Raw genomic sequence first — 22982 nt, 5'->3', positions numbered from 1 at the left:
CCAATCTAATTTTTGACAAAACACTGCACCAGGCAATATTTTTAAAATAGAATATAAAATGAGAAAGATTTTGAAATGCATTATATTGTGTAGATTGACTAAAGGGAAGTAAACACAGTACAGCTGTGATTTTAAATTGTTTTAAAACAGTTTGTAAAATTCAAGTGTAAATTTGCTTTGATATATTTCCAACTTGTGTGTGTGTGTGTATTTATATATTGTCTCATCTCTCCCACAAAGCATTTGAGTTGGCTAATAAGAATGTTTGCAATAAAGTTAGAGTTGACAGATAAAATACAAGATGCCAAATGGACATACTTATACTAAAAAAGATTCACTGTTTATCTGAAATTCAAACTTAATTGGGTGTTCCTTTTTTTTAAGTCTGACAATCCTAAATAAAATAGAAAACATGAATAAAACAATGACAATAAGATAGGGTGAAATTTCTATACAAATATGACATCTAATATAATTGCTAAAGTTGGGCCATAATTTTGGCCTTGAGAGTCCTGGTTGCCGGACAAAAATAGAAATATCATCATTTACAAGATGTACATTATCCAGGAAGTAGGGCGAGTGGGAGGAACACGGTTCCTTAGGGCAAGAAACATTTTCTAGTTTTTGAATTTGAAAGAATATTTTTTCATGCATCTCCACTAAAGGGACACTTTGTGATGCGGGTAGTGGTGGTAATATCTACCTTTTATTGGGCATTTTATGAACTAGACAGTGTTTTTCAAAGAGAAGTTTTTAATTTAGATAAAGTCCATTTTACCTTTTTTTTCCTTTTGTAAATTGTGCTTTTGCAATCATATCTAAGAAATCTTTCCTTCATCCAAAGTCAAAAAATTTTACCCATGTTTTCTCTTAGAAGTTTTGTAGTTTTAGGTTCTATATTTAGGTCTATCAACCACTTTTTTGTTTTTGAAGAATCAGATGAGTTTCAGGGATTCCTGAGGACTTGGGTTTCTTTCATTGAGTGTGGATATTCCCTGGTGATTCTGGGCTGCCTTAGCCCTAGAATTGACCTATGTTATCAACCATTTTGAGTTAATTTTGGTACATGGTTAAAGGTATGGATTGAAGTTTATGTTTTTGCATATGTTTATGTACCATTTGTTGAAAATGTGTTCTCAACTGCATTGCCATTGCACCTTTGTCAAAAATCTGTTGACTATATTTGTGTGGGTCTATTTCTGGGCTCTATATTCTGTTTCATAGATATATGTTTCTAACTTTATGTCAATGCCATGTTATTTTGATTACTTTAGCTTTATAATAAGTCTTGAAATCAGGTAATGTTAGTCTTAAAACTTTTTTCTTTTTCAAATTTGTTTTGGCTATCTTATGTCCTTTGCATTTCCATATGAAACTTAGAATCAGCTTGTCAGTTTCTACCAAAAAGAAAGAAAACCTACTGGGATTTTGATTGGCATTGCATTGAATCTGTAGATTAATTTTGGGAGAATTGGCATTTTAACAAAATTGAGTCTCCTGACTCATGAACAAGGTATATTCCTCCATTTATTTGGGTCCTCTTTAATTTCCTTCAGCAATATTTTGTATTTTTCAGTGTACAGATCTTTCATCTTTGTCAGATTTATCCCTAAGTATTTCAGTTTTTTAGACGTTATTGTACGTAGTATTGTTTGTTTTAATTCCCATTTCTGATTGTTGCTTATGTATGAAAATATCATTGATTTTGTATGTCATTCTTGAATCCTGTAGCTTTGTTAAACTCATTTTTGGCTCTCGTGATTTGTTTGTAAATTCCCTGGGATTTTATACATAGAGGATCATGTCTTCTGCAAATAAGCAGTTACATCTTCCTTTCCAATCTGGATGCCTTTTTTTGGCCTGATTGCACTGGCCAGAACCTCCCATTCAATGTTGAAAGGAAGTGATGAGAGCAGACCTCCCTGTCTTCCTGATCTCCCGGTGAGGCATTCAGTCTCTGACAAGCCTTTTATCAGATTGAGGAAATTTCTTTCTACTCCTAGTTTGCTGAGTTTTTGTAAGGAATAGGTGCTGAATATTGTCAAATACTTTTTCTATTGAGATGATCATATGGTTTTTCTTTTTTAGTTTTTAATATGGTGTTATGGGTTGACTGTATCCCTCAAAAAAGATATGTTAAAATTCTAACCCCCAATACCTCAGAATGTGACCTTATTTGGAAGTAGGGTCATAGCAGATGTTATTAACTAAGATGAGGTTGTGCCGGAGTAGTGTGGGCTCCCTAATCCAATATGACTGTTGTCCGTATAAAGAAGATGGCCGCAGAAAGCCAGAGACACACGAGAGAACTCAATGAAGACAGAGGCAGAGATTGGAGTTCTGCAGAGATTGGAGTATCTTAAAAACCATTGTTTTGTGTATATTCGTCTGCTAGTTTGTTGTTGCAGGCGGTTGGGTATATCCTTTCCCTGTTATTCCAGGGAAGATGGGAAGATTTTTATACCGTCACAATCTTTTTTTTTTTGGCCAAAAGAAGGCAGACTTTATCAGATTTGCAAGGATCCAGGAAATAAACCACCCTTGAAAATATTACTTATGATAAACATCCTCCAATTATTTGAACAATGTGGCAAAGTTAACTCAAGGATGGAGAAATGTTACAGTAGATTTAAATCTGAGTACCTGTGCCTATCTCACCAACTACCCAAAATCTATGAAAATAGAGACTGGATTAAATATACTTTACAATGTTGGGAAAACAGAAAGAGAAGCTCTTAATGGAAAAGAAATTTTGTGCAATTACTAGATGATAGAAAGCAGATGGGACTGAATCGAAATAGTGAAGAAACATATTTCCCAGAAGACACATAGGAGAAGACGAACCAGAAGGTAGGAACAGATACAGAAGATCTGTAAACTCAGAGTGAGGTGAAAAACTGATAGAGGCCCTAGGCACTCACTGGGCTAATTGAAGAAGATCATTTAGAATAGGCAGGCCAATCAGGCCCCTCCTCTTGTCCACTTCATCCTGCTTTTTTCCAGCATAATAAGTCAAGAACTGCACCATAAAGAGGATGAACTGATTATCTGATGTGATTTCCAGTGTGGGGTTAGGGCCTAGAAAGGAACATCACAGAGTTTGAGGAAATCACAGAACACAGGGAAGCCCCACTTGAAGAAGCAGATATATACAAATGCAGAGGAAATGCAACCCAGCTGCCTATAGTAATCTACCCAATCTTTCTTTCATAAAATAGAAAATCAAAGACTACCAGACATTTGGGGAAGCATAACAGCAAGAAGCAGAGAAACCAACGTCATTAAACAGCTGAGCACAGAAGAAACGAAGTTGATAGGAAGTGTTATGGGTTGAATTGTGTCCCCCACAAAAATGATATGTGGAAGTCCTAACTCTCAGTACCTCAGAATGTTACCTTATTTGGAAATAGTGTCATTCCAAATGTAGTTAGTTAAGATGAGGTCATAACCAAGTAGGGTAGGCTCCTAATCCAATATGACTGGTGTCTTTATAAGAAGACAACCATGTGAAGACAGAGACACAGGGAGAATGCCATGTGATGACTGAGGCAGAGATTAGAGTTATGCAGCTACAATCTAAGGAATGCCAATGATTGCCAGCAAATCACCAGAAGCTAGAAAGAAGCAAGGGAGGATTCCACTGTGGATTTCAGAGGGAGCATGGCCCTGCTCTTTGATTTCAGACTTCTAGCTTCTAGAACTGTGAGACAATAAATTTCTGTTGTTTATGCCACCCAGTTTGTGGTACTTTTTATGGCAGTCCTAGGAAACTAATATTGGGAGTAAAAGAGAACTTTAATCATTGTTATTGGAAACATAAAACAAATGTTCAAGTAATCTACAGGAAGGTTAAAAAAAAGAGAGAGGGAATCAGGAGAACAAGAAAGAGGAAACAAACAGAAGAAAAATAATAAAATTACATGTTAGACTTAAGCCTTAGCATCTTAATTTTTACCTTAAATATAAATGGTCTGAATGCACTAATTAAAAGACAGAGATGGCTAAATAGATAACATGATCCAATGGTATGTTGTCTACAAAAACTTACTTCAAATATAATGATATAGGCAGACTGAAAGTAAAAGGTTGAAAAGTATATATCGTGCAAATGTTAATTTTTAAAAAGCAGGAGTGGCTATCTTAACATGAGGTAAAGTAGACTTCAGAGCAAAAAAATTTGCTAGAGACAGAGGAATATTACATAATGATAAAAGGGCAACACATTGAGGTGACATAACCATTTTAAATGTATGCACACCAAACAACAGAACCTCAAAATACATGAAGCAAAAAATGATAGAGCTAAAAGGATAAATAGACAAATCCACAATTATAGTTGAGGACTTCAAACCCCATGCTTAGCAGTTAATAGAACAACCAGACAGAAAATCATCAAGAATATAGAAAAATTGAACAGCACAATCAACCAACAGGATATAATTGACATATATAGAACACTCTTCCCAACAACAGTAGAACACACATTTTTTTTTTAACGTACCCATGGAACATTCACCAATATAGACCACATCCTGGGCTATAAAGCAAACCTCAACAGATGTAAAATAAATGCAAGTAATACACAGTGTATTCTCTGACCACAATGGAATCAAACTAGAAATCAACAACCGAAGGACAGTAGAAAAATTTCCAGCACTTAAAAAGAAAACACACTTCTAAATAATCCATGGGTCAAAGAGGAAGCCTCAAAGGAAATCTTAAAAATGCATAGAACTGAATGAAAATGAAAATATATCAAAATATGTGGGATGCATCTAAAGCAGTGCTGAGAGGAAAATTTATAGTAACAAAAGCTTACATTAGAAAAGAGGAAATGGGCTGGCCTCATGGCCTAGTGGTTGGGTTCAGCATGTTGTGCTTCAGCAGTCCGGGTTCAGTTTCTGGGCGAGAAGCTACATCACTTATTGGTGGCCATGCTGTGGCGGCGACCCACATACAAAATAGAGGAAGACTGGCACAGATGTTAGCTCAGGGCGAATCTTCCTCAAGCAAAAAGAGGAAGACTGGCAACAGATGTTAGCTCAGGCTAAATCTTCCTTGGCCAAAAAAAAAGAGGAGAAAGGTCTTAAATCAATAATCTAAGTTCCTACCTCCAGAAACTAGAAAAAGAACAGCAAAATTAACCTGAAGCAAGCAAAAAGGAGGAAATAATAATGATAAAACGAGAAATAAATGAAATTGAAAACAGGAAAACAATAGAGAAAAATCAATGAAACAAAAACCTGACACTTAAAAAAATCAACAAAATTGAAAAATCGCTAGCAAACTGAGAAAAATAAAAAGACAAAAATCACCCATATAAGGAATGAAACAGGACATGTCAGTATAGATCTGCAGCCATTGAAAAGATAATAAAGGAGTATTCTAAACAATTTTATGCTCATAATTCTATAAATTAGAAGAAATTTACCAATTCTTCAAAAACTACCAAAACTCAACCAAGATGAACACCTTAATAATCATTAAAGAAATTGAATTTGTAATTTAAAAGCTCCTGAAAAGCAATCTCTAGGCCTAGATGCTTTCACTGGAGTATTCTACCAAACATTTAAAGAATTTTTAACACCAATTTTAAGAGGAGTTGGAATATTTCCCAACTCATTTTGTAAAGACAGTATTACCCTGACACTAAACTCGGACAAAGAAATTACAAAAACAAAACAAAACCAAAAAAGACAAAAAGTAACCCAAAACTGTAGACCACTATCTCCCATAGACTTACGTGCAAAAAATTTTCAACAAAATATTAGCAAATTGAAAGCAGCAACGTATAAAAAGAATTAACACTATGACCAACCAAGATTTATTGTAGATTTGCAAAGCTTGTTCAACCTTCAAAAATCAATGTATTCTATCATATAAAGAAGCTAAAGAAGAAATATCACATGATCATATCAATTATTGCAGAAAAAGTGTTTGACAAAATCCAGCACCCACCATAAAAATTCTCATCAAACTAGGACTAGAGGGAGAACTTCCTCAACTTGACAAAGAGCATCTATGAAAAACCTACAGCTAACATCATACTTAATGGTGAAAGGCTGAATCCTTTCTCCCTATGATTAAGAACAAGGTAAGGGTGGCTGCTCCCCACACTTTTATTCAACATAATACTCGAAGTTCTAGCCAGCACAATAAGGCAAGAAGAGAAATAAAAAGCATACTGTTTGGAAAGGAAGAAATAAAACTATGCCTATTTGCACATGGCACAATTGTCCATGTAGAAAATTCCAAGGAATCTACAAAAACACTCTTACTATTAATAAGTGAGTTCAACAAGGTTGCAGGATATAAGATTAACAAAAATCAATTGTATTACTATATGCTAACAATGAACATGTGGAAACAGAAATTAAAAGCACCATTGATAATTGCTCCAAAGAAAATTAAGTACTTACATATATATATATGTATATATATAACAAAACATGTACAGAATCTATATCCTCATCAGTACAAAATGCTGATGAAAGAAATCAAAGACATACACACATAAATGGAAAGACATAGCATGTTCATGGGTTAGAAGACTCGACAGAGTAAAAATGTCAATTCTCCCCAGTTTGATAGACGGTTTTAAGGCAATTCCTGTTAAGATTTCAGTGAGGCTTTTTGTAAATAGGCAAGCTTATTGTAAAATTTATATAGAAATAACAGGTCTTAGAACAGCTAAAATAATTTGAAAAAGATGAATAAAGTGGGAAGAAACACTCTACCTGGTGTCAAGGCTTATTATATAGCTACAATAACAGGGCAGTGTGTTATTGATGGAGGGATAGACACCTAGGTTGATGGAATAGAATAAGGAACTCAGAACTAGGCCCACACAAACATGCCCAACTGATTTTCAACAAAAGTGTAAAAGCAATTCAGTGGAGGAACAAACTGGGCAAAGGATCTGAACAGACATTTCTCCAAAGATATACAAATGGCCAATAAGCATGTGAAAAGATACTCAACACCATTAACCAACAAGGAAATACAAATGAAAAACCACAATGAGGTACCACTCCACACGCTCTACGATAGCTGTAATTAAAAAGACAGATGATAACAAGTGTTGGTGAAGATGTGGAAAAACTGGAACCCTCATACATTGCTGGTGCTAATGGCAGCTTTGGAAAACAGTCTGGCAGTTCCTCAAAAGGTTAAACATAGGGTTCCCATGTGACCCAGCAATTCCACTTCTAGGTATATCCCAAGAGAAAAAAACATATGTCTGCACAGAAACTTATACACAAATGTTCATAGCAGTATTATTCATAATAGCCAAAAAGTGAAAACAACTCACATGTCTATCAGCTGGTGAATGGATAAGCAAAATGTGGTATATCCATACAACAAAATATTGTTAGGCAATACAAAGAAATGAAATCCTGGGGCCAGCCCCGTGGCTTAGCGGTTAAATGCGCGTGCTCTGCTCCTGACGGCCCGGGTTCGATCCCGGGTGCGCACCGACGCACCACTTCTCCGGCCACGCTGAGGCCATGTCCCACATACAGCAACTAGAAGGATGTGCAGCTATGACATACAACTATCTACTGGGGCTTTGGGGAAAAAAAGGAGGAGGACTGGCAATAGATGTCAGCTCAGAGCCGGTCTTCCTCAGCAAAAAGAGGAGAATTAGCATGGATGTTAGCTCAGGGCTGATCTTCCTCACACACACACAAAAAAAGAGTTTAAAAAAAATAAAAAAATAAAAAAGAAATGAAATCCTGATACGTGCTACAGCATGGATAAATCTTGAAAACATTAGGCTAAGTGAAAGAAGCCAGTCACAAAGGATCATATTTTGTATGACTTCATGTATCTGAAATGTCCAGAATAGGCAAATGCAGAGAGACAGAAAGCAGATCAGCACAGGGCTGGTGGTGGGGAGGACGAGATGATGGCAAGGTGACTGCTAAAGGGTTTGGGGTTTCCTTTTTGAGTGATGAAAAAATTCTAAAGTTGATTTTGGTGATGATTGCACAACTCTGAATATACTAAAAACCATTGAATTGTACACATTAAATGAGTGAATTGTATGGCGTGGGAATTATATCTCAATAAAGCTGTTACAAATAAAACAAAAAGGTTAAAATGCTTATAGTATAATTATTATTTTATATCATATCTTTTAACACATACTGAAAAAGTGCTTTCTTTCCATCTGTTTAGTCAGTAATGATTTGGACACAGACAAGTTCAAAATATTCCTTAATATCTTCTAGGAAGTGGATTTTTCCTAAGCAAGTTAATAGTAAGCAAAAACGTAAAGGATGTGCCTCTGAAAAATTAGACTGTTTCCACTCATAGACACACACACACCTGTATGTAGGTATGCATGTGTTGGATATGCATATAAAATATTTATTGATCCTCTGCTTGTTACAGATCGTTCTTTACAGTGGATTAGAGAAATGACTGCAGGACTTTCTTCTGATTTTATACTTTATCCTTGTTTGAGTTACTGTATGCATTTTGAAAAAGATCCATTCAAAAAAATATTCAAATTAGTCAAACTCTGTACTCAGACTGATGTTCCGTCACGAAGCCAAATTTTACTGTAGTTCTTGAGGAATACCAACACCGTCTTTGATGAAACTTAAGTAGTCCTTTTGTTAATTTTCAGCTTCTTAATGAGGATCCTGAAATTTTTGAGGTTTCATCCAAGTGTCTGTCTATACTGGTGCAGCTGTATGGCGGTGAAAACCCGGACAGCCTGTCTCCTGAAAATGCAGAGAACTTTGCTGATTTACTGACATTCAAGGAGGACCCAAAGGAGCAGAAGCTTCTGTTGAGGATTCTCAGAAGAATGGTGAGTCCACACAGAAACCAGGGCCAGGATGGGTGGCTTCAGTGGCAGCCAGTGGACTGGGAGTAGTTGTTCTCCTTGATCTAATATCAGTAAAAGAACTCCCAGTTACCTTTCCCCATAGTCACGCATTGTTAACATTTACCATATTCTGCCTATCTGCATATTCACATATTTTTTCTGAATTATTGGAGAGTAGTTTAGAGACATTGTGCCTCCTCACCCCTTAACACATAAGTGTGTATTATCTAACAGAATGTTTAGATAACAACTGTAATTTAACTACTGTAATCAAAATTGGGAAATTTAACATTAATACAGTTCTTTCACTAATCTGCTGTCCGTATTCCAATTCTGTCAACTGTCCCAATAATGTCCTTTATAGCTTTTTTTTCTGATATAGAATCCAGTCCACGATCATGTATTTTAGTAGACATGTGTCTTTAATCTAGAATGGTCCTGCAGGCTTTCTTTGTCTTTCATGACATTTTTGAAGAATATAGGCTGGGTATTTTGTAGAATCTCCCTCAGTTTGGGTCTATCTGATGGTTCCTGATGATGAGGGTCAGGAAGCCCCAGAAGAGATATGTCCTTCTCAATCTGTCACATTCAGAGGCTCACAATGTCTATTTGCCCCTTACTGGTGATGTTAATTTTGATCACTTGGTCCAATCAATATGTAGTTATTTTTAGTTTTGTAATGGTTGCAAAATGAAGATTTTCTAACTCCCAACAACTCCCAGTATTCTACTATCAGGAAAAACTTTCCCTTTGCCTCATTTGTTTTACCTTTTAAAAATATATGTATAACTGATGTTTATTTGAAAGTACTTTTGAAGACTGACTTATTTTCTTTTTACAACAAATCTCATTCTACTGGTTTTGAAGGCCATTGTTTACAGTAGCTATTGTTGAAATTAATAAAGGAGTGGAGGTCCCGTTAGTCTGTGTCGTGTTCTGGCTTGTCTGTCTGTGTTCACTTCTAGATCCAATTATCTTGAGGGGTCCTTCGGCAGTGGAGGCTATGGATCCTCCGGAGAGTTATATTCAAGATGACTTTTGTGCCGATTTGATAAATAGACAGCTGCAGTGCATGACCCGGCTAAATCTATGTGACAGGTTATGAGTGACAGAACTAGAAGGGAGATACAGAGATTTACCCTCCCCACTATATTATGCTTTTGTACAGCCATGTCTTCCCCCTCCCCTAACGAGACTGGGTCAACGGAGTCATTACCTGAGTGACAGGACGATGACGTTCTAGGCGAGTCTCCCAAAGTGTAGGATAAATACTTCTGGGGACAGTAAATCTTGGAGATGGTATGTCACCATGTACATCATACATAATATGATATGACTCTCATAGGTGACACTGGGCCGTGCCATCATCAAGCATGCTAATATTTCTGCTGTAAAATGTATGAACGTTCACATCAAGTGGGTAAATAAAGACTAGGCATGGCCCCATGTGGGTTAGATCAGGTTTTGCCACCAGATATGTTTTGGAACCAAACTTGTGAAAAAAAGTTTTGCTTTTCAGAGCTTTCTAGGTTTCAGAATTGTGGATCATGGACCTGTCTTTGGATATAAATTACATCATTTTCTAAAACACTGATCAAATGTATCAGGCAGAAAACAAATTAGACCCCAACAGGTCAAAGTAACCAGACTTCACCATCCTTTAGCTTATTTTACTTCCTAAAATGATTTCCTTATGGTTTCTGACCTGCTACATATGGAGCCAGGTAGCGTTTGTTTGTGGAAGAAAAGTTGAATCCAAGTGACTTTTACCTGTGTATGTGAAAACAGACGTAGTTTCTGGTGCTGCTCATTCTCTCTTTTTTTTTTTTAATTGTGATAAAATATACACAACATAAAATTTACCATTTTAACCATTTTTAATTATCTAGTTCAGTGGCATTAAGTATATTCACATTGTTGTGCAGCTGTCGCCACCATCCATCCACAGAACTTTTTTGTCATCCCAAAAGAAATTCTACCCACTGAAGAGTAACTCCTCATTCCCCTCCTCCCAGCCACTGGTAACCGCTGTTCTCTGTCTCTATGAATTTGACTACTCTAGGTACTTCATATAAATGGAATCATACAATATTTGCCCCTTTATGTCTGGTTTATTTCACTTAGCATAATGTTTTCAAGATTTATTCATGTTATAGAATGTATCACAATTTCATTTCTTTTTAAGGCTGATAATATTCCATTGTGTTTTTACCACTTTTTTTTTTTGATCTATTCATTTATTGATGGACATTTGGGTTGTTTCCACCTTTTCTGCCCCATTTATTTTTTTCTTCTCTCTCTTTATCAGGATCGACTCAGATTTTTCTTTTATTCAGTGAGTGGTAATCCACTGCTGTCCCATATTTGGCCAATGGGAACCCTTTCTGGGTATCTGCTGTGTCTTTTGATGTGCCCTCATCATTTTTTTTTTTTTTTTTTTTGAGCACTTTCCATCTTAACATGATATTCCAGGGTCATCTTCTGCCTTTTCTCTGCACCAGCCCTGGAATCAACTGTTCCTCCAAGGAACCATGGAACCTTTTCATGCAGTATTTAGAAAGCAAGATACAAAAATGTCCTAGGCTGAAATTACAGTGATTATTTAGCAAGAAAAACAGCCCGGACAGTCCCAAGAGTCAAATACACTGTTTCCTACTGTGTCATGGAGGATACTCCAGGTGGTCACTCTAAGCCCTGGACGTTTCTAATTTACCTGTTCAAGAATTCCCATAGTGTTTGCAGGCCAGCTGTCTGTAATAAGTGTTTTTATTTTATTTTTTTTGTGAGGAAGATTGGCTCTGAGCTAACGTCTGTTGCCAGTCTTCCTCTATTTTGTGTGTGGGGTGCTGCGCGGCACGGCTTTGATGAGCCGTGTGTAGGTCCACACCTGGGTCCAAACCCCTGAACCCCGGGCTGCCAAAGTGGAGTGCGTGAACTTAACCAGTATACCACAGGGCCAGCCCCTGTAATAAGTGTTTTAAAATCTTCCGAAAGCTTTCTAGATTACCCTTGGGTAAATCAGTGTTGGGTTCGAGTTGTACAAAACACACAATCAAGGATTCCAGGGCCCACTTAATTCAGCTGGGGCCTTGAACTTGCCTATCCTGAAACTCAGTTCTGCTTAAACTTGTACTGAGTTCGGTACGTTTGGAGAGAAATAGCAGCAGCTTACCCAAAGAGTTGAATGACGCCAGCCCCCACTCCCAGACTCATCTGGTCCTTCCTCCTCTCTGTCTCTCTGCTCCCTGTCCTTACTAAACATTGTTTTGTAGCAGTCGGCTTACTTTCTGCTATCACCTTCACATTACCCTTGTTGAGGGTAATGATGTGGTGTTGTTCATCATTGTATCTTCAACATGTTACAGTGTCTGACCCATAAAAGGTAGTCAGCAGGGCCGGCCCCGTGGCTTAGTGGTTAAGCGCGCACGCTCTGCTGCTGGCAACCCTGGTTCGGATCCTGGGCGCGCACCGACGCACCGCTTCTCGGGCCGTGCTGAGGCCGTGTCCCACGTACAGCAACTAGAAGGATGTGCAGCTATGACATACAACTATCTACTGGGGCTTTGAGGGGAAAAATAAATAAATAAATAAAATTTAAAAAAAAAAAAAATGTTGTCAGCAGATGTTGTTTATAACTGTGTGATAGTCCCTGTGTTAGGTCAGGTTTTGCCCCCAAATATGTTTTTGAACCTTCTGGTGCATTATCTCATTTAATCTTCACAGCAACCTTAGAGGTCAACTCCAGTGATTATTCCCATTCTTTAGGTTAAAAACTAAGGCTCGAAGAGCTTAAGTTACGTTCCCAAGGTCACTAACTAGGAAATGGCAGAGCTGGTATCAGCCCAAGTTGAATTGCCCCTAGCTTGTGCCCTTTCCAAGTAACTGGCTGCCTTGCAGCTGCTCTGCCCAGCACTGATTTGGACTCTAAGGGCATTCTTCAAGCTGAATTTGACTGAATTTTGGTCTAGAAGGCACCTAAGAGATTCATTCTTTCATTCATGGAAAAATAAGTAATAGAGTTATCACTATGTGCAAGCACTGCACTGGGGATACTGCGACAGTAAGACGTGATCTTCCTATTCGCTGCTCTCAAGGATATCTAACTGGAGAGACAGAGAAACACGCAGCTTCATTACACTGCAGAATGCAATCAGTGCTACAGTGGAGGAACCAGCAAAATTCCACAAGAACAATCCCTTTGGAGAGGAAGTTGGCAAGGACGTGGTGTTTGAGCTGAGTGGAGAAGGATGTATTTTATCCAGGCATGAAACAGGAAGAAGCACATCCTGAGCAAAGGCCACAAAATCCATGAGGCTAGAGTGGGAGATGTAAGAAAAGGGCCATGAAAGGCCAGAGGGTACCAAACATGGGTTTTAATAGCATTTGGAGTTTTGACACTATTGTTGGAATTAGGAAATTCTGGTCTCTGAAACAAAAGGGCAGTGGCAGCATCTCAATTGAATTCCAGTGATCTTTACTGAGAAATAAAGCTTTGTAGGGGCCAGCCCCGTGGCTTAGCGGTTAAGTGTGCACGCTTCGCTACTGGCGGCCTGGGTTCGGATCCCAGGCATGCACCGACGCACTGCTTGTCCGGCCATGCTGAGGCTGCGTCCCACATACGGCAACTAGAAGGATGTGCAACGATGACATACAACTATCTATGGGGCTTTGGGGAGAAAAAGGGAAAAAAATAAAAAGGAGGAGGAATGGCAATAGATGTTAGCTCAGGGCCAGTCTTCCTCAGCAAAAAGAGGAGGATTGTCATGGATGTTAGCTCAGGGCTGATCTTCCTCACAAAAAAAAAAAAATGAAGAATGAATTCATTATAGAAATAAAGCTTTGTCATAGTACTTGGCATATAATCGGTATTTATTTTTATTCATTTATTTTTTTGTGAGGAAGATCAGCCCTGAGCTAACATCCATGCTAATCCTCCTCTTTTTGCTGAGGAAGACCGGCTCTGAGCTAACATCTATTGCCATTCCTCCTCCTTTTTTTTTCCCCAAAGCCCCAGTAGATAGTTGTATGTCATAGTTGCACATCCTTCTAGTTGCTGTATGTGGGACGCGGCCTCAGCATGGCCGGAGAAGCGGTGCGTCAGTGCGCACCCAGGATCCGAACCCGAGCCGCGGAGTTCGCGCAGTAGCGGAGCGCGCGCAGTTAACTGCTGAGCCATGGGGCCGGCCCTAATTGGTATTTAATAAGTATCTACTGAGTGGAATTAGAAGTGTCTGTAAAATCTACACTCTGCTATTGGCAATTGTTCATTTTTGGTCTTCAGTGTATATTGTGAGCTCAATTTAGTGCTTTATAGATGTGTAGGTCAGACTGAGAGGGACGTTGAAAGCCATTTAGTTAGTCCACAGTCTGATGTTTCAGTCTTCTCTGCAGTATCCCTGCCAAGTTTCTGAGGAGTGGATGAGATTGGATAGGCAGATGCATACAGGACAGGAAGTTGAGAGATGTAAAGAATGTGAGCAGAGATTTCCTGTGACTTTAAGGAGGCTGGTCTCTCAGGCTGGCCTCCGTGGACTGGAGGAACCAGATTTGATGGAGACGTAGAAACATTCTAGATTTGTTACCTGGTGTCAATAATTGGATTAAGGAGTCCTGATAAATGCAGCCTCTTGATTGTAAGAGTTAGGAGGGAAAGACAAGTTCCTTGAAGACCTACCTCAAAGGACATTCATTAAGTGCACACTGCCTGCAGGAGCACTTCCAGGAGCACCCAGAAGAAGGTGCTGTACTGTGGGGCAATCTCTTTTTAAACCCTGATGGAGGAGTGCCCTCCTTCCCCTGAAGCTGAACGAGCATGGATCGTTTCAGAGAGGGTGACTCTGAAGTACACTTGGCTCCATAGTTTACAAGGCCGGGTAATGAGTATGTCAGTACTGGCAAACCATGGTTATTAGAGAGCTGTCTTGAGGAATAATGTGGCAGATCTCTCCCTATGAATCACACAAAAGGCCATGGATTCTTGAAATATCTGTTTAAAGTCTCAATCTTGTGATAAGTTATTTTCTAAAACCACAAGTCTCACTAACAGAGTCAAGAAATAGGATGTTGAATTTGTGCTAATGGAGTTGGGATATGTTTTGCCCCTGGGGCACTCTTCCTTGTTTGGTCTGTATTTAGAACATCCAGAGAATGTTGGGGAAACCTAAGAATTTAATTATCTATTGTAATTTACCAGGAAGCTGGGAGGCTTTTTAATTATACTTTGTGCTCTAGCTTTAAAAGTGTGATGGCAATCCTTCAAGTCGCTCCCAAGTTCACCTATCCCTTAAACTTGATATCAATGGGAGTTTTCCCCGAATAATGTTGTAGATTAGCTACTTGTCTCTTAATTAAAGCTAGCTTACTCCGACACTCAAAATATTGACTACACATAAACCACCACAAACTTGTTCTGTAAACCTAGCCTAAGCATATACTGTTGACTACTCTATGAAAGCAGAGAAGCGATCTGTGGGAGGGTGATTGTAACATGCTGACGTTACTAACTGCTGTTGCTTGCCCATCAGTAGAGGCAGCAGGAGTGCGATTTGGGCTCACTCTCTGAAGATGATTAGTATTAAAGATTACTACAAATATCTGCCACATCTCTTGGAGACCCTTTACCCCATGGCTTTCAGAAAATCTTACTATGCTCACCATCATTTTCCTTCCAAATTCTCATGTAGGTCCCCTGGTCCTTTTCATTCCACATGGGAACAGAGCTGCTCTGTTGCTGAAAATCAGCGTAACAGCATTTCTTCACGTGCAGAGTCTTTAAAGCTTCGACAAGACCAATGAGGAAAGCCATTCTTTTTCTATTTTGAGACCAGGATGAGTTGTAGATATAGAATCAGATAGGACCTAAATTCCTTAGACAAGTAAAGAGATATTCCTTGTGGAATAGCCTTGGTGGCCTAGTGGTTAAGTTTGGTGCCCTCCACTTCAGCAGCTCAGGTTTGGTTCCCGGGTGCAGACCTACACCACTCATCAGCAGCCATGTTGTGGTGGTGACCCACATACAAAAAGAGGAAGATTGGCAACAGATGTTGGCTCAGGGCAAATCTTCCTCAGCAAAAAAAAGGAAATATTCCTTGACGTATAAGAAAGGCAAAATGATTCCTCTCTCCCTCCTAGCTTATTTTTCTCATGGTAAGACCTTCTGTTCTTGATGTATTTTCTTAAAGGAAAAACAGGGAGATTGGTGTGAAACTGGTGAAATTTTTAAAAGAAACAGTATATACTTAAAAGAGTAAAAAGTAAATGTAATCAATTTTTGTGAAATCTGGTCCCTTAGAAGGTTTTCCTGAAACCCTATGAGGATGCTCTTAAGAGTTTCTGAGAGGGGTATTCCCAAAATCCATACTTACATTGTAACTATGTAGTTACACTAGATAAGCATTCTCTACCAGTGATTGCCATAGGATCACAAGTTAATTGGGAACTCTTTGAATGATTTAGCTGTCTCTTTCCAACAAAGAAAAGAAATATCTGGCCTAGAATTTTTCTTAATTCCCTGAGGAAACATTCCTGAGATTTTGAGCAAGACAGAATCAGGAAGCAAATGGCCAGTGGAATAGAGTCATTTATGGCCAGTCACTCTCAGGACTGAGACTTCTGTGTTGATTCTGTGTGAACTGAGTGAAACAACAGTCCACCTTAAGATCCTAAGGAAGCATGTGGATCTTTGTCATAGGTTTCCTGAGGATGTACATGTCACAGAGAAACCTTCCTTAAAATCCACTTTGAGTATGTCTCATTCTCCCTCACATTTTCTACAAGCGTCTGCTCCATCCTCCCCTTTTCACAGGAGACTCCTCATGACTGGGCTGGTTGCCTTCCTGTCCTCTTTCTCAATCTGATGTTTGTGGTCCCTGGGCAGCTTAATTTACCTCTCTCTGACTTCTTGTTTCAAGAGACTCAGCTCCCCTGCCCTCTTGCAGAAATTCTGGCAAATAAAATTTGTTCCCTACTGTCTCTAAAGAGCCTTCTCCTTTTTCAGATTTCCTTTGTCATTGATAATAGTTTTACTCACCGTCTTATTATGAAAAGTTTCAAAACCACAGAAAAGTTGAAAGAATAGTACAATGAACACCTGTGCAATCAAGAATTATCATTCATTTTACCATACTTTTTATTTCTTTGTGTGTGTGTTTTCTGAATCATATAAAGGCATCATGACACTTGGCCCCTAACTATAATAACATTATCACACCCAAGAAAATTAATAACAATTTCATAATATTAATATCCAGTTCATATTTAATTTTCCTAGTTGTCAAAAAAATGAGTTTTAGAGCTATTTTTAAAGCCATATTCCAATGAAAGCTCACATACTGAATTTAATTGTTTTCTTAGTCTCTTTTAATCTAGCAGTGTCTTTTTGCCTTTTTTTTTTTTCCCCCTATGAAATTAACTTTTTGAAGAGCCAGAGTCAGTTGTCTGGTTGAATGTCTAGCATTCTGGAATAGTATGATTGTTTCCTCCTAACATTTTTGGTTAAAATATCTCATTGGTAATGGTCCTTCAGATTGCATCCCATTAGGAAGCATGTGATGCCAGGCTGGCCCACTTTCAGTGATGCTAAGTTTGATTGCTTGGTTAAGGGGATGTCTGCCACATCTCTCCATCATGCAGAGACATGTTTCCTTTTGCGATTACTAGGTAATCCTTGGAGAGATACACTGGCACTGTGTGAATATCTGTATTCCCTACAACTTTTTAAAGCAAAGGGTAAATACTATAAAAATGGAATAACGTTCATGGAGCAAAAGAGATAGTTAATTTTTAAGTGTGAGAGAGGGAACATTTAAAATCTCGACAGGGCCAATCTGCTCTCCTTGGTAACAGATATAATATCCCTCAAAAAGAGAGAAGACTTGCCAGGAATACTGCTTCTTTCCACAAGATTAATTCGTTAGGAGTGTCCCCAACGTTATGTTCTATAGCCTTCTAACAACCAAGGAGGAAAAAAAGAAAAGAAAAAAAAAAGTAGCTTACTGTGAGGAATGATTTGTTTATTTAAACCTTTAATATTTCTATTAATAGGGCCTTATTATCTGGTTCAAATTATGGTGATTATGAGTTACTATGGAGTTCTCCTGATTTTTAGTGATCATTCTGACCATCATCAACCCCACTGTGCAGCTGTTGCCGTGCAGAATGCTACAGACTCTCTTGGTAAAGTGGGATTTCTTTAATGACATGCTTTCAACAAGACCATTCTCAAAACAGTGAGCATTCAAAGCCTGTTAAGTATTAGAATGAACATGTTTGAAAAATACTTCCTTGTGGATGCAGACAGCAAAGAAAATTTTTCTGGGGGCCCTTTCCTTATGAACACCTACATTAAATGTTCCTAATTTTTTATTTTTAAAATAATATTTAAAATATAATTTTCTTTTACATAATCTATATTAATTTTAAGAAATGAATTCCATCTGCTGAAAGAAACAATAGTTAATATCTATATTATATTCATAGGAATACGTTTCTTTCCTTAAAAAGATTGTTTTCAAGTAGATACACTGTATGTAACAAAGAACCTTGAAAAATCTAAAGATAAAAAAAAAATTTCAGTTGATATTTAAAATATCTATCCGAGAGAGTATTTTAAATTCAAGCTGCTAGATAAGTTGAATTTAAAGATGTATTATGACCTCTTGTCTCTTTGAAGCTAGTGTTTTGAATTCAGTCAAAGAAGTACTTTACTAGGTTTAGGTATATGGTTTTGCAACATTGTTCCAGAATAAGTGATACGGGAAAACTAACCATTTAATGTAAATTCATTTAAACTAGCCACCTCACAATTATGGCAAATAATGACAAAATGTTTGGTTGGGACTTGATCTCGAAAACTAAAACTAAAATTTATTAAAATGAATTGATTTTGTCTTTTAACAACATTGTGAAGGCATTCTGATAATGAGTTATTTAGCATTTTGTAATATTATGCAGAAAAAGTCTTCACTAAGACAGAGTGACCATTCATTCAACAAGTAGCTATTGATCACCTGCTTGCTGGCAGACAAAGTTCTAGATGCTGGGGATACAGCAGTGACCAAAACAGACAAAAATCCCTGCTCTGCTGGGGCTTACTGGGGAGAGAGAGAGATGATAACCACATTTATTAAGTAAACTATGTTATATTTTAGATAGTGACACCACTAAGAAGAAGAATATAGAAGGAAAGAAAGACAGGAAGTACAGCAGGGCATTTGCAACCTTAGATGAAGTGGCCAGGGAAGGCCACAGTGAGATGACATCTGAGTAAAGACCTAAAGGCAGTAGAGGAAGCAGCCAGAGAATATATGGAGCAGGGCACTCTGGGCAGGGGACAGCGGTTGCTAAGGCTGCAAGGCAGGTACATACCCAGCATGTGCTAGGACCCACAAGGAAGCCAGTGTGTCCAGAGCAGAGTGAGCAGGTAGGAGACACATAAGATGTGAGGGAGATAACGGGAAGGGAGTGTGGTGGAGGGAGGAATTCATTAAGGCCCTGTAAGCCCTTATAAAGACTGGCATTTGTCCTGGGTGAGATGGGAGCCTTTGGAAGGTTTTGAGCAGGGGGTTGAGATGATCTGGTTGCTGAATTGAGAATAGTCATTGAAGAGGGTGAGGGATAAGAGATGTCAGGAGGTTACCGGAACCGAGGAGAGTCCTGATCATGGCTTGGAGTGGTTGGGTTTTGGATAAATCTTGAAAGTAGAGCAACATAATATCTAATCTAATTAGCTATGGGCTGTGAGACAAAGAGAATAGTCAAAGATGATTCCGATTTTGGCCTTGCCAAAACCTAGATGGCTAAAACTTAGGAGGAGCTGGTTTAGGAGGTGAGGGGAAGTCAGGAGCTCAGTTTTGGACATGTTATGTTTGAGATACCTGTCAGACATCCAAATGGAAATGTCGAGTTGGCTGTTTGATCTATAGGCCTGGATTTCCAAGTAAGAGAGGTCTGAACTGGAGAGAGGAACAGTGGGAGATAGTGATCAGAATGTGGGATGTCTGAATGTGGATTCTGGAGGGCTGCCAGTTAATGGTAATGACCAAGTCTAGGGTAAAACCACAGGAGTGAGTGTCAGAAGTGTGGAGGAGGACAAGATCATTGGAGGGAAAGCCAAAGAACTGAGTGGTGCTAGAAGGACCAAGTGCTGTGACATGAGTAGTGTTGAAGACAAGGACAGGGAGCTGGGTTCCCAGTGATCCACAGATAACGGTAACAGGGAAGAGTAGCAGGTGGTATTCTCTGGTGACATTAGATTTAAAGCTGGGAGTGGGGGGTGGTGTGTTATAGAGGAGGGATGGAGAATGATCAGGGAGCAGCAATGAGAACCGAGAAGCCACCTCCAGGCCCAGTGGTTCAACAGTGTGAGAGAGAGCAAGAAAGTGAAGGGAACATCCTGGGGAGAGATTGAGGATGCAGGAGATTTTGCTGGTGACTGTCCAAAGGGCACAATGGACAAGGTTCAAGAGGAGGGGTGAACAAGGGGTCCAAGAAAGGGGTGCACAGAGCCCAGTGGGGATGAGAGCCCAAGGGAAGGGGGGTGACCTGGGAAACCTGGGCTTTGTGTAGTGAACACCATAAACTAGGATAAAGTGCGTCATGAGATTGGCCTCGACTGTTCTGGGGAAGACAGGATGGGTGGGGTTATGAGTGAGGGCGAGAACCTTGCTGGAGCCTGCAGAGTTCTGGGACTTCTCCTGACTCCATCTAGGACAGAGGTGACCTACCCAGAGTGCTTGTGTCCTGACATCCCCCTGCCCATGAGAGTCAGCAGAGGACTGGTCTTACTCTGAGTGTGCAGTTCCCACCTGAACCCTGCCAAGTGGCCTGTAGCTAGGTCCTTTCACTCTGTTGCATGGGGCTCGACCAGTGATTCTAGGCTTTTTTGTGTGTCATCTTTCACATTATCAAAATTGCATGATGGCACATTATAACAGCCTTCATATTTAGCCTTCCCAGCACCGTCATAAAATGGGGTACTTTTTGCATAACTGTTTAAGGTCTTCATTAATTTTCCATTGCTATTCAAATTAGTATACCCTTTTGAAGTGCCTGTCCTGTTCTTGAAGAGATTTTTCTCTTCTTCAGCTGGTGATCACCCCGTCTTGTCTGTCAGATCTTCACTCATCAAAGGCTTTGGGTGTGATTATTCCACCATCAGTGGCAATGATTTAATGAAATTCCTTGTCTTTTGCAAGATTTGAATTTTCACTTTGCAATTTATTTGTGTATCACAAAGATGCTGACTAATAAGAAACATTTTGCCTAGGCCTGGATAGGCACTTCTGTGGTGAGTGCTTGAGAGCGAACCATCCATCAATTTATCAGTGAACTTATTCATGCCCCAAGGACATGTGCTTCCCGAGTCAGTCAGTTTCTGGGGTCTTGGATATTGAAAATAAATATTTGGGTAATAAGAACCCTCTGCCACTCTGTAACTACTCTTTCAGCTTAGCAAATCTGATGATCCCACATCCAGGCATAGTTTCTTCTTAAGAATTTGCCTTTAAAACCAACCATCACAATAAATGACTCTTCTGACCTTTGTCAGTTTACTTTGATCTTTTAATATTATGATTTATAGATTTGAAAAGTAAGGCTGAGCCGACCACATGATCTCCTTCCGCTATTTCTCCTTAGAACTTTAGGAGCTAGATGAGGAGGTTAGGTGGCCCGCATGTACAGTACAGAGAAACCAAGTCTTGTTAGCATCTCAGGGAGTTGAGCCAAACATCCTAGACCAGCATCCCGGTGATAGACACGGGTTTGTTACTGAGACCTCTCATGACTTTCTCTGTTTCAGGGATTAGCTTTTTCCAACACCATTGCTAAAGGAAATGTTTTTTTTGTTTGTTTGTTTTGTGAGGAAGATTAGCCCCTAGCTAATATCCGATGCCAATCCTCCTCCTTTTGCTGAGGAATATTGGCCCTGGACTAACATCTGTCCCCATCTTCCTCTACTTTATGTGGGACGACACCACAACATGACTTGCCAAGTGGTGCGTTGGTGCGCGCCCGGGATCCGAACCTGCAAGCCTTGGGCTGCTGCAGCGGAGTGCGTGCACTTAACCGCTACGCCACCGGGGCAGATCCTAAAAAAAATGTTTTGAAAGTGTTCCTGAGAATTATTTCTTGTGGCGTCTTGCTTTCCTATTTCATTTGAAAGCATGCCACTCTCATGACCCTCCTTGAAGCAAATAATGATTGGGACTATCATTTCAAATTATCCTTGCCTCCCTTCCCCATTTGTACACTGAACATATTTATCCTTTCTTCAAAGAGAATCTCAGAGTTTTACCGAGTTTAATTTTTTTCAGGATATTAAATACTTCTATTTACTATAAACTGATAGTACTTGCTTTTTTTCTATGAAAAACCTCTAGAAGCCTTATAGATTTCGTTAATTGGGTCTCCAAAATATTTGGTTTTAAGTACCACAAAAGTTTTGATGCCACTTGGCTTTTTTTTATGCCATCATTATTATGTCAAGAAACGAAGCCTGTTTATAAACTCCACATGGACCTTTTGTGTAGTGGTTATGAGTGGGTTTTAATGAAATTTGAGAGTGTCTCTAGAGATCACAGGTACCGGGGCCTTTACCATTGCAGCGTTGCTTAGCAACCTGGAAGTCATTACACTTCCAGGCTCTCTAATAACATGATATACTTTTCTTTGCCAGTCCCTGATGAAAATGTAATGGAAATAATCGCTTTCGAAAGGTTGCACTCTATGAGTGGGTGGTGAAATAGATTTTTTTTTTTCTCTTTTCGTGGCCTGGGTAGGTTTTAATTTAGTGCACAAGTATTGTTTTCTGAGTGTTGCATGTGACAGAATGAAATATATTCTAAGATGATATTCTTAAAAGGAAGGCCTACTGTTCTGAAATAATGATTGTAAGTACCATAGAAATTGTTAACATCAATGTACCTTCACCATGTTGAAAATATTTGATTTATTAGTTGACCAGCAATTAATGCAAGAATGTCTGCTTATTCCTAGTTAGTTTATTCTATCGAGGTATTTGCAGGTATTAAACAGCTTTTAAGAGTATAGTAAAACTATATGTTTTAGAGTAATAGGAGCAAAGCCAGTTTACATTAATGAAAAGTTTGACTTATTGACTTTTTTTTTTTTTTTTTTTTTTTGT

General features: G+C 38.9%; 1 protein-coding gene across 4 annotated transcripts in view; it reads left to right on the top strand.

The window, feature by feature from the left end:
- Positions 1–22982, top strand: part of ULK4 (unc-51 like kinase 4) — a 530581-nt gene that overhangs the window by 412471 nt on the left and 95128 nt on the right. For 3 of the 4 annotated variants that reach the window (XM_058555650.1, XM_058555625.1, XM_058555621.1), the window contains exon 35: positions 8636–8821. The exons of the other annotated variant lie outside the window; for it this stretch is intronic. In XM_058555650.1, coding sequence (XP_058411633.1) covers positions 8636–8821 — 186 coding nt within the window. The remainder of the gene's footprint in view (positions 1–8635; positions 8822–22982) is intronic. 4 annotated transcript variants of the gene reach the window in all.

This window comes from Diceros bicornis, chromosome 2 (assembly GCF_020826845.1).
Source record: "Diceros bicornis minor isolate mBicDic1 chromosome 2, mDicBic1.mat.cur, whole genome shotgun sequence".
Lineage (NCBI taxonomy): Eukaryota > Metazoa > Chordata > Mammalia > Perissodactyla > Rhinocerotidae > Diceros > Diceros bicornis.
Note: the sequence above shows the minus strand (reverse complement) of the source record. Positions and strands in the feature narration are given on the sequence as shown.